This window comes from Chanos chanos, chromosome 1, assembly GCF_902362185.1.
Source record: "Chanos chanos chromosome 1, fChaCha1.1, whole genome shotgun sequence".
Classification (NCBI taxonomy): Eukaryota; Metazoa; Chordata; class Actinopteri; order Gonorynchiformes; family Chanidae; genus Chanos; species Chanos chanos.
This window is the reverse complement of record NC_044495.1, coordinates 51,796,366-51,811,293: the sequence shown is the minus strand read 5'-3', so window position 1 is coordinate 51,811,293 and position 14,928 is coordinate 51,796,366. Positions and strand designations below refer to the sequence as shown.

General features: G+C 41.1%; 1 protein-coding gene across 1 annotated transcript in view; it reads right to left on the bottom strand.

The window, feature by feature from the left end:
• The window catches only part of ncs1b (neuronal calcium sensor 1b), a 20,672-nt gene extending 7,934 nt beyond the window's left edge, over positions 1–12,738 (bottom strand). The window contains exons 1-2 of the mRNA XM_030776082.1: positions 12,650–12,738; positions 4,482–4,506 (exon numbers count right to left, since the gene is read on the bottom strand). Of these exons, the coding sequence (XP_030631942.1) occupies positions 4,482–4,506; positions 12,650–12,713 (89 nt within the window). The 5' untranslated portion in view covers positions 12,714–12,738. The remainder of the gene's footprint in view (positions 1–4,481; positions 4,507–12,649) is intronic.
• Positions 12,739–14,928: the final 2,190 nt, after the last annotated feature.

The following is a 14,928-nucleotide window of genomic DNA, read 5'->3' as shown; positions in this document are numbered from 1 at the left end:
TTTTTTTTTTTACCCATTTGAAGGGGGCTGATGATCATGAAATTTAATTTCTTTCAAACCAGTATTCAACAAAAAGCTGTCTATCACTATAACTATCTTTAAGGGGCTAGATGTCTGTTTCAAAGGGGCTGCTATTTAGTTGGGAGACATAAAAAAAAAAAAGACTTGAAAGTCAATTAAAGATGCTCTGAATGAATTAGCTTAAGTGAGTTTCAAATTGTGTCCTAAATCATCAAACAATACAAAAAAAGTATTCATTGGATATCCACTGATGTTAAACTATGCTGAAAAGCTGACTTGGTTATTTGGTTGCATTATTTCATTTCTCACAGATTCAATTTGCAGTGGATGCATATAAAATTCAGAAACATCAGAATGAAAAGCATCTGCATCACTGATTACATTTCATTAAACTGTGAACTGTGTAGCTCTATGCTTGCCCTTGTCATGTTGTCAAACCCTTCTCTTGACAGCTAAAGTTCAAAGTCAACTAGTTAATGACCAATTGACAGACCAGCTGTGCTATTTAAACCATTACAGACAGAACTGGAAAAAAGGTACTCCGATCATTCAGCAGAAAATATTATCTGGAAGTATGACTCAGTCTTAAGTCAGTTCAGAGGAGGAAGGGTAAGCAGGTGGGAGGACTCCGGGGATTCAGCATGTCGGTATGTCTGGGACAAACCTCCACACAGAGAGTGTGACGGCTCACTAGTCAGTAGTGTCTGGGAATGCAGGCAGTTTGGAAATGAGCATTCAAATGCACTGCCTGTAGTTGGTAGCATATTGTAAGGGGCAAAAGTCCCAACAATTAAAAAGGAATGTGGAATAAAACTGTTTATTTATGGTTGAAATGGATTTGATTCATTGAGATAAAGTGACTAAGTTCCTTTGTAGTGAGGAACATTTTTATTTTCGTGCAACTAGTTTAATGTGGTAAATGGTTTATTTTATTAGAGCCCATTCTGTTTAATTCCACCCCCCCACCCCACCCCCCCCAATTTTAACCACCATTTCAGTTTGTGTTTGTTTTTGTTACCTGTTATGTCACCTCTGTTAGTACATTATTCTGAACATTTGAATAACATTTACTATATGTGTATTGAAAGCTTGCTTTGACTGCAGCTGTTTTCAGGCATTTTTGTTTTAGGAGACTTTTTCAAAGAAGTAAGCTTCTGGAGATTTCACCATGCTTCACATTAAAGGATGTAGGGATGATCAGACCCACTCAGACAAATCAGCCCAGGAAATGAATGACCACAGAGCAAACAACTGTAACAAATACATTTTACCATGAACTACTCCAGCACAACTTTGGCTTGAATTTGCATTGTTTTGAGGCTGAACAATTGGGCTTCAATCTAAAACCATTAAAACATTATGAAGATACTGATTTCGTAAACAGGCTGTTTTTTTCCCACGAGAGAAAGATCCCCAGACTGTCTGGAAAGCTTATCTCAACACTCGCTCAGTCCAAACACGTCGCACTGGGAGGTTGTTACACGGACATGCACTCTGTCACATTATCCTTCTCGTTTTCTTTGAATGGAACGGGCAGGGCTTGTCACAATTTACCAAAGTAAATCTCTTCCTCTCCACTGAATTATTCCTCGTTTAGTAGGAAGCTGCAAAGTTGTTTAACCTCCAGCCTTGGGTCCTCTCTCTTTGTGTGAGAGTCATGGGTTTGCACACATTTCCAGAACGGTAAATCTCATCTGCCCACACCGCTCTCCAGTGTCTGGGCAGCCTGCCTCACTAATTACACACCATCTGGCTCCATTTCCCCACAGTAAAGTCCCCTCTGCATCTCACTCTCTACAGCGCTGATTACCACTGCACCTCCTCCCTAACTACTGATCTGGGATCAGTTGAGTCTTTGGTTAGATATTGCTTAACATCAGAGCTGGCAAATGGGATTTTGATGGTAGGTCATTGCTAGAGGGAATGTAGAACCTGGACTGATGAGGCATCACAGGCTTATAGACAAAAGCAGGATGTCTAAAGCATCATTTGGTGACACTGCATCTGGTCAGCAGTTACTCAGATATTGCAGGGGAATGTGTGTGTGTGTGTGTGTGTGTGTGTGTGTGTGTGTGTGTGTGTGTGTGTGTGTGTGAGTGTGTGTGGGTGTGGGCGTGTGGGCGTGTGTGTGTGTGTGTGTGTGTGTGTGTGTGTGTGTATGTGCGAGTGTGTGTGGGTGTGTATGTGTGTGTGGGTGGTGTGTGTGTGTGTGTGTGTGTGTGTGGGTGTGGGTGTGGGTGTGTGAGTGTCTGTGCGTGTGCGCTCACTTTGTGAGGATGCAGACTAAGGTTATTTCCCACTTTATGCATATGTTGAATCAGATAATACAGCAGGGCCAAACATAGCTGCACTTGAGCAGATTACCCTGCATTCAGAATCAGTCTTCCATTGTGAGCCGCTACACACAGAGACCCATTAACTGCTGTAGGAGAGAGACAAATGACTAACTGAATTCTTCTGATGTCTAATTCTTGCTTTCTGAGCAGGGCCTTATGCACTGCAATTGATCTGATATGCACATATCACATCGATTCTCCAGACTGTGTGCAAGGTCTTTAGTGAAGAAATCAGATTAGGGCCACATGTGGTCCTGCTCTAATAATAACATGAATAACTGTGGAGGGTGAGTCAGCCTGGGAAGAACAAAACAAACTTTGAATCAGAAATCAATTAGCATAGAGTTCTGTCAGTTTGGGGCCTTGCATGTATAGTGTCGAGAGACAGACAGACAGACATACAGATAGACAGACAGAAAGACAGACAGACAGACAGATTCACACTTACAAACATACATGCATTCATACACACATGCATACGTATATATATACACACATATATATCTATAATGCACTTTGACAATATACTTAATCACTTCACAATCTTATTGAGTCTTCCTCCAAACATAGATAAAACCATCAGTGGTAGATAAAAATAGTCATAAAACAAAAATAGCCATAAACACGTTTCTTTGGCAAACCACCTCTTTTTTTACAGCGAATCACGACACATCACAGCGGTCACGTCAAAGATAATCTGTAACACAGTGACATGCTTATTCCTTAACTACACTTCAAGCTCTAACTTTTCTCCTGTAGAGGTGCTAAGGCTCTACTGAGGCACATTTAAAAGCACAAGATGTGGTAACATAAAGGCACTTTTCGCCTCGCTCTCTTTCGCACTCCATCTCTCTCTCTCTCTCTCTCTCTTTAATGGCTTTTGCCAATCCCCTGAAGTGGCCCCCACAGGGGCGGATGGCACTCCCACAACGACCAGGGCGCACAGTCTAATAGTCCAGGAGGTAACCACACGCATCAGAACTTAAGTACGGCAGTCTCATTAAAACTCTGGAAGCTAGCGTCTCCGCCCTCACTCTGGAGGAAACGTCCTTCATCGCTGGCTTCATTTCCCCCATCAGCGGTGTCAGAAATGACTCAACAGCAGTGCCATTGAGTCTGGCTTTCCCCCAACAAGCCTTCTCGTGCTCGCGCCAATGTTTGGCTGACCTTGGGTGCGTCCTCCCAAGGGGTGGCATCACTCATTCAGTGCACAAATCCTCGATCCAAAACGGCGAGCCAACATTTGACCATCCCTACACTGATACCTGACTGAGGACGAGGACCCCAAGAGAAGTGGCCACATAATGAGAAAAAGGGTACGCAGTAAAAAAAAAAAAGGGCACACTGAGTATACTGACTTTGTCTCTTCCTAACCATATAAGCCAACAGGCTGTGCATTTAACTGATTTGGGAACAGGGCTGACAAAGTACAGAAAGCACAAGAAGTGAGATATGAATGTTTGTCTTTCAACTCAGTTTGTATCTGGAAAATCTCAAGTTTATATCATGTGTGTATTATACATCAAAACACAGCGAAAAAAAATATAAAAATAGTGTGCATTACCTGCCTTTTTTTTTTTTTTTTTTCAATCAAATGCTTAAATTTATACCTGTTCCCCAAATCTGACCTTGATCCAAGTCTTGTCTCTGGATGACACACTCTTGTGCTTTGGATACCACTCAAGATGTAACTAAGATTAGAATACTGATAAAGGCGGATGAAAAGAGGGAATACAAAAGTGATGAAGGAGGAGTGCGGTGCAGTTTATCAATGCCAAAGCCCTATGCAAGGATCAACAGCCTGAGAGTTATTTGAGTGCATGCATGCGAGCTTGCCGAGAGGCTGGTGTGCAAAGAGCTCTGAACTGGCACAGAAATGTAATCATTCCGAGCTGTGCCTGCCAAAAAAAAGAGATGGCAGAGGGAGGAGAAGAAAGGAGAGCCCAAGAGGAGAAAAGAAATGAAAAAGTGGGGTGGGCAGATACAGAGAGAACATCATATGTAACCAAAGAAAAGAAATACTAATGCATAAAAGGAACAAGGAGCAGATGGATAAACCAAAAAAAAAGGGGGGGGGGGGGGGGGTTGGTGGGGAGGGGGGGGGGTGTTGAACTTGCTACTTACCATTGCTGCACTTCTTTCTCTGTGACTGTGAAAAGAAAACAAAAAGAGAGTGTGATGAACACATGGGGCCATTCTGGGCCAAGGTGATATATCAGAGAAAACTACCATTAATTTCTCAGACAAACTGGGTTACACTGTTAAACAGCGCAACAACATTCTCGCACATTCTAATCTACTGCCTTGGAAATACTCACAGTCTTTTAGACTGCAGCCGGGTGCACCCTAGTTATCCAATTAATTTGAAACTAGACTCAATATCCCCACACCATTCATCAACCACAAAGCAATGGCTAACAAAACACTTGACCTTGCTGCTAAAGCACCATGAGAAGAAAGAAGATCATTCCTCCTTATAAACAGTCAGAGAAGAGGAACAAAGATAGGATAGAGAGAAAAGAGCCAAACAGACCATTGAGGAAAATAAAAACAGATAAAAGAGTAAGAGCGGCTATAGCGTCAGGTAAAGTGCTCTTCCGAGACCAAACAGCAATCACCAATAGACAGCAAATGTTATCTTCAACTATCAGTCAGAGTGGATTATCCGGTCCCTTAACAATACCCCCACTGCATACTCCAATCTCAAAAAGTATCAGAGGCAATTTTCACAATCAGACCCCAAGAGTGTGCTCCCTGTAACAAACCCTGGGAAATCGATGGTCAGAGTTGGCCTGTCGCTCCTCTGTGTTGAAAACTCTAAAGCCCTGTAATACTTTGGAGAGCAAAAATCCACCCTTAACTCTCAGAACACGCTGAATGGCACTTCACACAACGACACCGTACTCCGACTCTAATTTAAACACAGATCATTTGTTGCTTTTTGCCTACCTGGCTAACATCTAGCACTTAGTCTTAGCAATACAATGACATTATCAACTAGAAACTGAAACTGAAAATGAAGTGTAACTTGAGGGCGCCTTGGAATTCTAATAGCACGCTTTTTACATGAATAAAGTTATTCATTCATTATTCAGTGCCAGAGAGAAAACAGAAAAAAAAAAAATACTGGCCTCAATTCTGAAGAGACAAAACTATTTTGAGAAAGTAGCCAACATTAAAAGCAGAATCCATCAAGGAAGTCAGCAGGCCTATAGCCTGCTTAGCATCAGTAATCTTTTTAATTAGAAATTTCTCTTCCATGTGCACTAGATAAAAAGTCATTTACAGCATTAAAGAGCATGAAACACTCCAGACAAAAAAACAAAAAAAAACAAAAAAAACAAACAAAAAAAAAACCCCACACCTATTCTTTGTTTTGTCGAAAATTATTTACATGAATCATTTGGGTATGGCATAAATTGATATGAGAGGAACAAACAAGAACCAAGAGTGGATTCTTGTTTTGCAATTAGCACATTCCTGGTAGTGTTGGTTTGTACATTTCCCCAAGCATCTCCCACTGCTGCTGTGCAGTCAAGTGTAGCTGACTGATTATGCCCAGGACGTGGGTTGTCTTGAGAGCCAAACTGCTATTTCAGCTTTGTTCATCGAAAGATATATGTGAAATGTAACATGTCATTTTACTTAATTGCTTCTGAGGAACACCTCTGAGATAAGACCCTCTGAAGATGCTGGATTAGCTGTGACTGACTTAGGGTTTAGTGGTAGGCTATCCATGATTCTTTCACCATATAAAGCAGAATGAAAATATTGACCTCAAATATGTTTACACAGGGAGCATGGGCAAGTGATGTAAGTAATATTACTGTTCCCAAATAAATCTAAACTGAGTCTAGGCAGCTAAGTTTTCCAATATTGTTCTTACTCTGACCACTGGCTCGTTCACCATAAAACCCTAAATGATGTTACCAGCTGTACAGAGCCACCATTACCTTACAAAGACTTCTTCTGCCAGCAATAATTTGTACTTTGTGGACACATCTGGGGGTATTGCAGAAAGAACACATGCAATAGATTCTTCTTGTGGTTATGTCAGTGTGGAATATGTCCACATAACTTAATATGTCACGCTACCTCAGCAGAGGCTAATGTCAAATTTTTTTAGTCGGTATCTTGTTGCCATGAGGACGAAAAAAAGGGAGGGAGTTAAAATTGCAAGAAACTGTCCTCCTACCTATGCAAGCGTCCTTCGGGAACACAGTGCCCCCGTTTCAGGAGACAAAAAAAAGAACAGGGAGCTGTCCAAAAAAAAAAAGAAAAAAAAAGAAAAGAAAAAGAAAAAAGAAAAAAAAAAGAAACCTGCGGGAAACATCTCATAGCCTCTTTCAGCACGTCCCGTCAAAAGCCACACACAGCGCTGATGATGAAAACACAGATGTGAAGCACACAACTGAAATGAAATGCTCAGTCTCATGGTTTCATCATGGGGACTAAGCTAGAAAGAAGCTAAAGAAGCTACACAGTGACTGTGTATTATAGCTACTGGATATTGTGGTCATTAGATGGGATTCATTCATCAGTCTGTTTAGTGGGAATAAACTCTTTACAGAGAGACTCTGCTCTGAATGAAAAAAAGCAACCAAACAAACAAAACAAAACAGGACTCTTCTGGGGAGTAAACAGATCATTCATACTTCGGGCTTTTTTTTGGCGGGCTGGGGCGGGGGGTGGGGGGGTTGAAGAGAAATTATATGCAAATATCTCATGACTGACTAGAATGTAAAATGCAAAAATGCAAAGATGAAGATGATCAATTTCTTTCCTACCACACTGAGGAAGGGGCTAAGGTCATTTGTCTTCATTATCCTGCCTTGAGGACATTATCATTTCTCCCATAAACTTAAAGCTGCATATCCGCAACAGTGAAGCTACAGAGAGATGACATGACATAACAGAGCCTCTACATTGCTGCCTTTTCTCATTTTCACGCTTTTCCTGCTTCTTGTATCCCATTATGGGGTTTAGCAATGTCATGACATCTTTTGTGGTATTGCATATTTTGTATTTTTTGTATAGATGGAGAACTTTCTTTGAATGATTTGGACTTGTCACCTACACATAAATGATAATACATAAATATATAATAATGACAATGATAATAATAACACTTAGGCTAAGTAACACTACTACGAATACTACTACTACTAACAGTAGTAGTAGTAATAACAATAATAATAATAATAGATTAAAAGATTAAAGATTAAAAGATTAAATTTCTGTGATCGCACACACATTGTGAACAATGAGCAGTTAATTTGACCTCTGCATTTAACCCATCCATACACACCAATGTAAGCACACACAACCCCCAGGGGCCAGTTGGGAGTTGCCTCGGCCAAGGGCACTTCAGCCGTGGACGTTTTTCCTGCCAGTCCTATTATGTACTTGGAAGAAGAAGTAGAAGAAGAAGAAGAAGAAGAAGAAGAAGAAACTCATACATGCTTCATTTTGCTTATCACTCAACAAAGAGCCTAATCATGTAGTCAGCTCATGAGAAACAAACACTTGCAGCAAAAAAGTCTCCGCAACCGTCAGCCAAGAGAAGGCAGCATTTAATTGGCCTATCCACGTACAGAGGCAGAGGGAGATATGAATTTACCATGGCCAAGATTAAATCAAGTTATATTGCATAATGCTGTCAAAGCAGAGGCCAAGGAATGCAATCAGCCAATGAAGTGTGTGTATCAGAGAGGGCGAAAGAGAGAGAGCGAAAGAATAAGAGAGAGAGAGAGAGAGAGAGAGAGGGTGGGAGTGAGTGAGAGAGAGCCCTGCTTCAGATAATGCTTATTAAAGCAAGAAGTCACCTCAAAGGGTTTGCCCTTTCCACTGTACTCCCTGAATAGAATTAATTCAGCTCAGCTCACTGTTACTGTATCATACAGTCTTTGTACAGTGGCCTATTACTACCGATTTACAGTACATGTGATTCATGGACATCGAGAATTAGTCTAACATGTATCAGCTGCACACATACATAGTTTATCTCTCATGTCATCTTAGAAATCATTAACAGCAAAGGTTTTGTACACAATTCCTCAAATGAACAGTGTTTACTTTGCCAACCACTTGTCAGAGATACACTGCTATGTGAGATGAAAATCAAAGGATTACATCAAGCCTAAACTACAGGATTATACCTTGACAAATATGACAGTGTGGGAAGCTGTTCCACTTGGATCGATTTAATTATAATACTATGCCTTTTAAGTCCAAGCTTTTTCTAAGTAGCAAATTCAGTCAGACAATAGAGTTAAACAAGGCTGTGCATAACTGAACGCATTTGACAGCTTAAAACAGGCATTTTAAGAGACTAGAGAATAAATATAGAAAGTATGGAGATGGAGTGGAACAAGAAAGAGGACAAATTCAGGAAAGTTATGCCAAAGTGGACAGGGAGGATGAGAATGAAACCGTCAAAGAGAAAAGGAAGGGAGATGAGAGGGAAGATAAGAAGAGTTCTGAAGAGAGCATGGGGGAGAGCGTTGGCCTAGAAGGCTGAGAAAGATACATGGAGAGAGAGAGAGAGAGAGAGAGAGAGAGAGAGAGAGAGAGAGAACATAATGCCCAATGCCCTTTGGTGCAACACTGAGCTGATAAAGCCTTAATTACACTACTCTATTCTATGTGCACAGAGAGGCAATTAAGGAGTATGGAAAGAGAGAGAGGAGAAAGCAAGTGAGAGAGAGAGAGAGGGAGAGAGAGAGAGAGAGAGAGAGAGAGAGAGAGAGAGAGAGAGAGAGAGAGAGAAAAGGGGAAATAAAAGCTGGATGGAGCAGGAAAGGGGGCGCTAGCACATGACAGCAGCATACAGCCCATCCCAGCACGAAGCCCCATCTTCCTCTACGCTGCAATTTCCTTCCCAATGCCTCTTCATGTTGCGCCCACCATGAGGCTGCAACGTGCACAAAACACCATCATTAGAAAGCCATCATCTGTCAATTCCCATTCTCCATCTGCATGAGTACAACCCAAACACAGCCCACAGTATTGTGTACCCCACCAATCAATACAGAGGCTAACTAACATTGTGTTGCTTGGTAACCTGAAGTATAAAAAGACTACAAGGGGTTTGTTAAAAATGCACAAAACAAGTAGGTCTATCCTTCACTCCCACATGTCTAAGTGTAGCTGAAAACATTTTTTAAATAAAAGCTTGCAATTCAAAGGCAATCCTATATAAAATGCAGGTGGATTTGATAAATGTCATTGACCATATTCGTTTCGCTCCAAAGCTAATTCACTTCATATGGGATGTTCCATACAGGAAAGCAATTCACATGGTTAAAATAATCAGGGATTACAGGTACCTGCCAAAATAAAGAAAGACAGACAAAACACGTCTTAATGCATCTTAAGCACTGGGCAACCAGTTGCCAGACCAACTTCAGAGTTCCTTGGTATATATTCTACACTTGTCTAGAGCACCATTAAGAGGATGGAACACCATTCTTCCACATGAAATTCGATCATTTTCGTGTTTTGCTGATGGTGGTGAAAAACACTGTCTGAGGCACTGCCCAGAATCTGTCATAAGTTTTAAACCGAGTCGAGATCTAAAGACTGACAGAGCCAAGGCATACGGTTTTACATTGCTTCCACGCCAGTCAGACCATTCAGTGACTACTTGTGCCCTGCTCTTTGAAGAGATCGTTCTTAACATTTTTGAGATGCTCAGAACGGCTCTCTATTTACTGACATTTACTTTGCATTCTGAGGATTTGAGCGGACCTAAACCGCAGGGGGGAGGGGGGGGGGGGGGGGGGGGATATACCCATCTCCACATCAGAGGAGCCACTAGAACCCTTCAGGGTAGAAGGCGAGCACATGGATGGCAACAACTGATTCATCTGACCACATTACTGTTCTCCACATTTTTAGACCTAAAAGCGGGGTCATGAACAGCAAACTAAATACAGTATCTCTCTCTCTCTAGGAAGTTTTCAGCTGGCTGTTCTTGATGAAACTGTCCTCTTCAGGGCCTCGATTAATATTTGAAGTCAACTGATTAAGACGTATTTTTCTGTTTGGCCTTGCGTTTTGAACCCATGTGCAGACACCTTAGTCAAAGAGCAGCCTATGTGAACCTAATTTATGACATCTAGCTGTAGCACTTTCATGTCTTTATTACTTTAGACACTGTTCCTCTTGAAACATCACAAGTTCAGCAATCTGCATTGCTAAGGAGCTTAGCAAACACGCCCCAAAAATCACCCCTCTTTAAGAGTCCAAAACATTGTGTCCTTTACCCATGAGAACCATAATAATTGACAGCTGAGCCCATCCAGCATTTTCATACATGATGGGTCCTTAAACATGATGGGATGTTAACGGTTTAATTAACTCGCGAAACACACCTCCAATATGTTTCTATCTTTCATTTCTGTCTTTCATCTACTCAAGTGTCTCTGTGTTTCCTTTATTACACAGGAATTGGACAAATGGAAGGGATTTAAAACAAATGTTATTACTGAAATTAAACAATGTAATGAGCACAGTTACGAGAAAAGTAATCACATCATTTTGATGCTGTAATTGCAATTATCAGCCCTGATTACCGGTGATTGTCCATATCACCGACGTTCTGTTGTCTCAGTACATATAACTCAAAATGGAATTAAGATTTTTTTTTTTTTCTAAAATTAACTTATTGAACTGTTACACTTATATCAGTATAAAAGTGTTTTCAGTCGTGTCCAAAGTCATGTCCAAAGCTCCAAATATTCATATACAAGTGCCACGGTAATATATTTCAGAGAACATGGCAGCAAGGCTTCAACAAATCAGCAAGACACAGACCATAAAAAATATTTGCTGTTTTTGAAAAGATAAACAGACTATTCATACTTGGGTGCATGAGCTGCCACATGCCTACAGCACAGTCATAGGAAAACTAGCAATTCGCCACACTGCATGAAGTCATTAGATAGACAACTGAAGGAACACGAAGTTTAACCATTGTTGATTTTTCAGCAGACACATAGGGCACACAGCGTAGATTTAAATGATTTGGCATATCACACCTTTGATAAGAAACACTGTTTTACAGCCCTTGTATTTGTAGCTGAAGCTAACTGCATGTTTTCATTAACTATAGAGACCAAAATCACAATTACAAATGATATAGAATTTGTAGTCCAATGTTTTTTATAAATGTTTGATTAACTCTGTTAACATAATTAACGAATTCACTGAAAGCCCACAGTGCTGTTAGATGTGAATCTGAGTCTGCAGACCAACATGATATACGTCCGTCTTTGAAACAGAGGGTAACAATGATACCAAGCTATCGCTTTTCATAACAGAGTGTTCTTTACATTGCTACTTCATAGCGTAGGTCTTAAGAATAGACTTGGCTCTCTGTGTGTATATATAAATGCATCCATGGAAACCCAATCTGCCTCAGTGGTAGCAGGCAAGCTTATTTAAGCTATCTCTGGGCAACCACCAACTTGATTGCAGATCTCAAGACCTGACAATCTGCATATTCATAATCCCAACGGAGTGTTTTTTTGTTTTTTTTTAAGGATCCTGATTAGGCCTGCTTGCATACTTCGGTTCATCACGATTTGTGATGCCCTGGCAATTCTGAAATAATATTAAATACTGTATACAACGTGAGCTTAAACAAGACTGATGTTACATATGCAGAATTGTTTTCATTTTGTTCCACTTTGACTGTAATATATTCTCTGTTAAAGAGCAAGATGAGCACAATGAGAGAATTCAAAAATCTCTAAAAATCTATTTCAAAACCTGAAACTTGCTGGTAATACATCTCTTTCTCAGTATGTGTGTGTGTGTGTGTGTGTGTGTGTGTGTGTGTGTGTGTGTGTGTGTGTGTGTGCGTGTATGTAAATTTTCATATTTTAAAAAGTGGTGAATTATGTAACATACCTAATTGCAGGTTTTGTGCGATGAATATATTCCAGGAAAAATGATAATGAGTAGTGGATATGGGTATCTAAAGGTATTTTTTGTTTATTAATTGTTTGTTTACTATTATTATGTTTATTAATTTGTTCTTTTAAAAGTCACCAAAACCAGAGTAACACATCCTCAGTGCTGATCTCAGAATTGCAAACTCCAGTCTGACCTTGGTTTATAGACAGAACATTTGTGAAGCAAAGCTGAAAGCTGTGGACCTTTGAAAAAGTCAAAAACAAAACCTTTAGAATGACCTAAATCAGGAATATAAAGAAAATGAAAGGCTGATAGCAAGACAAAATGAGTGAGTTTCTTTTAAAAAGCAGGAGAGATGGCAGTATACTCACAGTAGGTCTTCCTGGTTAATTCTTCCACCACCTCAGACTTGAGTTTGCTGTTGGACTTCCCCATGGTTGCCTTGTTTCTCCAGGCTTCCCTGGCCTGTGCCAAACAATGCCCTTCTGGCCCAGGGTGGCCCTCAGTCCACACAGTCCCTGTAAGCCTAATGACCACTTCAAAAAACCGCACAGACAGTTGAGTGTAAGAGAAAGATCCAGTTGGTCCAATGAGTCAAACAAGCAGCTGGTGCTGGAAATGAATCCTGGGCCATCCACCTATATCAGGCTGCTTCTCCTGTTCCCTTTTTTCCCAGTCTTCAGTCTCAAAAAGCCCTATTGAACTCCAAGTATGCCAGTCCAGCCGATGCAGTCAATTGACGGTTTGGATGTTAGCTGCTCCTTTGTTTAGTTTCTACAGAGAGAGAGAGAGAGAGCGAGCAAGAGAGAGAAAGAGACAGAGCGAGAGAGAAAGAGAGAGAGGTAGGGCAACAGAAAAAGAGGGAGAGAGAGAGAGACAGACAGCGTGTGGCTTTGTGATGTCTTATCACAGCACCCTTGGTTACAGGAGGCACTCACTCACACACTCACTCACTGGTTCCTGTATTCTCCATTCCTCAGAATCACTTTCTGATTCTCTCTGCCCTTCCCTCCCTCGTTTCTCTCTTTCTTTCTCCCTTTCTTTCTCTCTCTCTCTCCCTCCCTCCCTCCCTGCCACTGCCTCTATAGCATTCTGTGACTCTTGGAAGAGAATCCTCCTTCTTGACAGCTCAGATAAGGGGGTTGGTAAACTTAAACACCAAACACCAGGTCGCCCTCAGATGCTCCTAATCTTGTGCAACAGCCAACCCCACCCCCCCACCCCACCCCACACCACAACCACCACCACCACCACCCCGAGCTTCAGTCACAGTGCGTATGTTCAAAGGCCTATGTATGCATATTAACGCTGAGCATAACTAAGCAAAACTAAGAATAACATGCCAAGTCCTACTGTTCTTTTTTCTCCGTGCCTTTTTACACACCAAGAGATTTTCAAAATGTCTCACTCGACCTCTCATCCATTTCGCATTAGTCATAGCCCTGCCCGTGTTGTCAACACTCATAGCTCTCGTTCCTGACCTCAGAGTTGGTCAGCCGCATCGGGCAGTGATTTCCTGCTCTCCGCAAGGAGATGGAAGATTGAGGATAATGGAATTTCTCTATGTTTCACAGACCAGTGGCGTCACTCTGCACTTTCTAACTGTGGCTATCTGCCCCTTCCCCCTCTACCCACCCAGCCATTCACCCGCCCCCAGTCATCCACCTGCCCTCTGAAAAACTCCTACCAACTGACGATGAGTCACCTTGGGAACTTGATAACAACCATTTCTTTGTTTGTTTGTCTTGTTTCTTTGTAATCTTGAGCTCTGTTCCAGCCAGTCCTCTTCCTCGTGTAATCAGCAACGGCTTCTCACATTTTTCCCCTCAAGAGCCCAGTACTTCTAGTGAAGCTTCCAAAACCACTGTAGACAAAGAAACAACAGGGTCAGAGCTTAGCATCCAATACGACAGTGATCAGAGTCATTGATACTCAATGTCTTAAACCATTTCATCTTCGAAGCACTGGGGCTAGATGAGCACTGGTCTATGCAAATCGTTGATCGCACACTCTAAACACAGATAGGGTTCTTCTGAGTCTGTGCACACTCTTGACAACACAGCAATCCCTTGTCAGCGCTCTGCTGGAATCGGATCAATACCCTTAGGTGAGTGGGGACTAAATTAGTTTGATAATGTTTTAAGTGGTTAAAGAAAGAAAGAAATACTGACAAACAGGTCATTGACTGGCAAAATTTAATTTTCACTGTTTTTGAACAGGGGGCTTTTTTGTTGTTGTTGTTGTTACATTTAAGCAAATTTAGCCTGACATTTTAAAATACATGCCTTGAAAACTCATATGACGCCCAGAATTTACCCTAAAAAGCCACACTCAGTCTAAACTGCAGCAGATCAAAGACGTTTCATCTAAAGCAGAATTTGATACAGCTTTGATGCGGCTTATGATTTCAGTATTGGAAACAAGATCAAAACGGGTTATTACAGATCAAATTGAAGCAAAAGAGCTCAAAATACTGCAGCTTTAATCATCTATACCATCCACAGACACGTCTATGAAACTAACTCCTACTACAATGCAGTGTAATAAAACCAATAAGAACTTATCCTGTGACAATATTTTCAGATAGATAAAATGTATACCTCTCTGCCTGGAACAGCCATAAAATGTCTGAATGAACTTGAGATTAGAC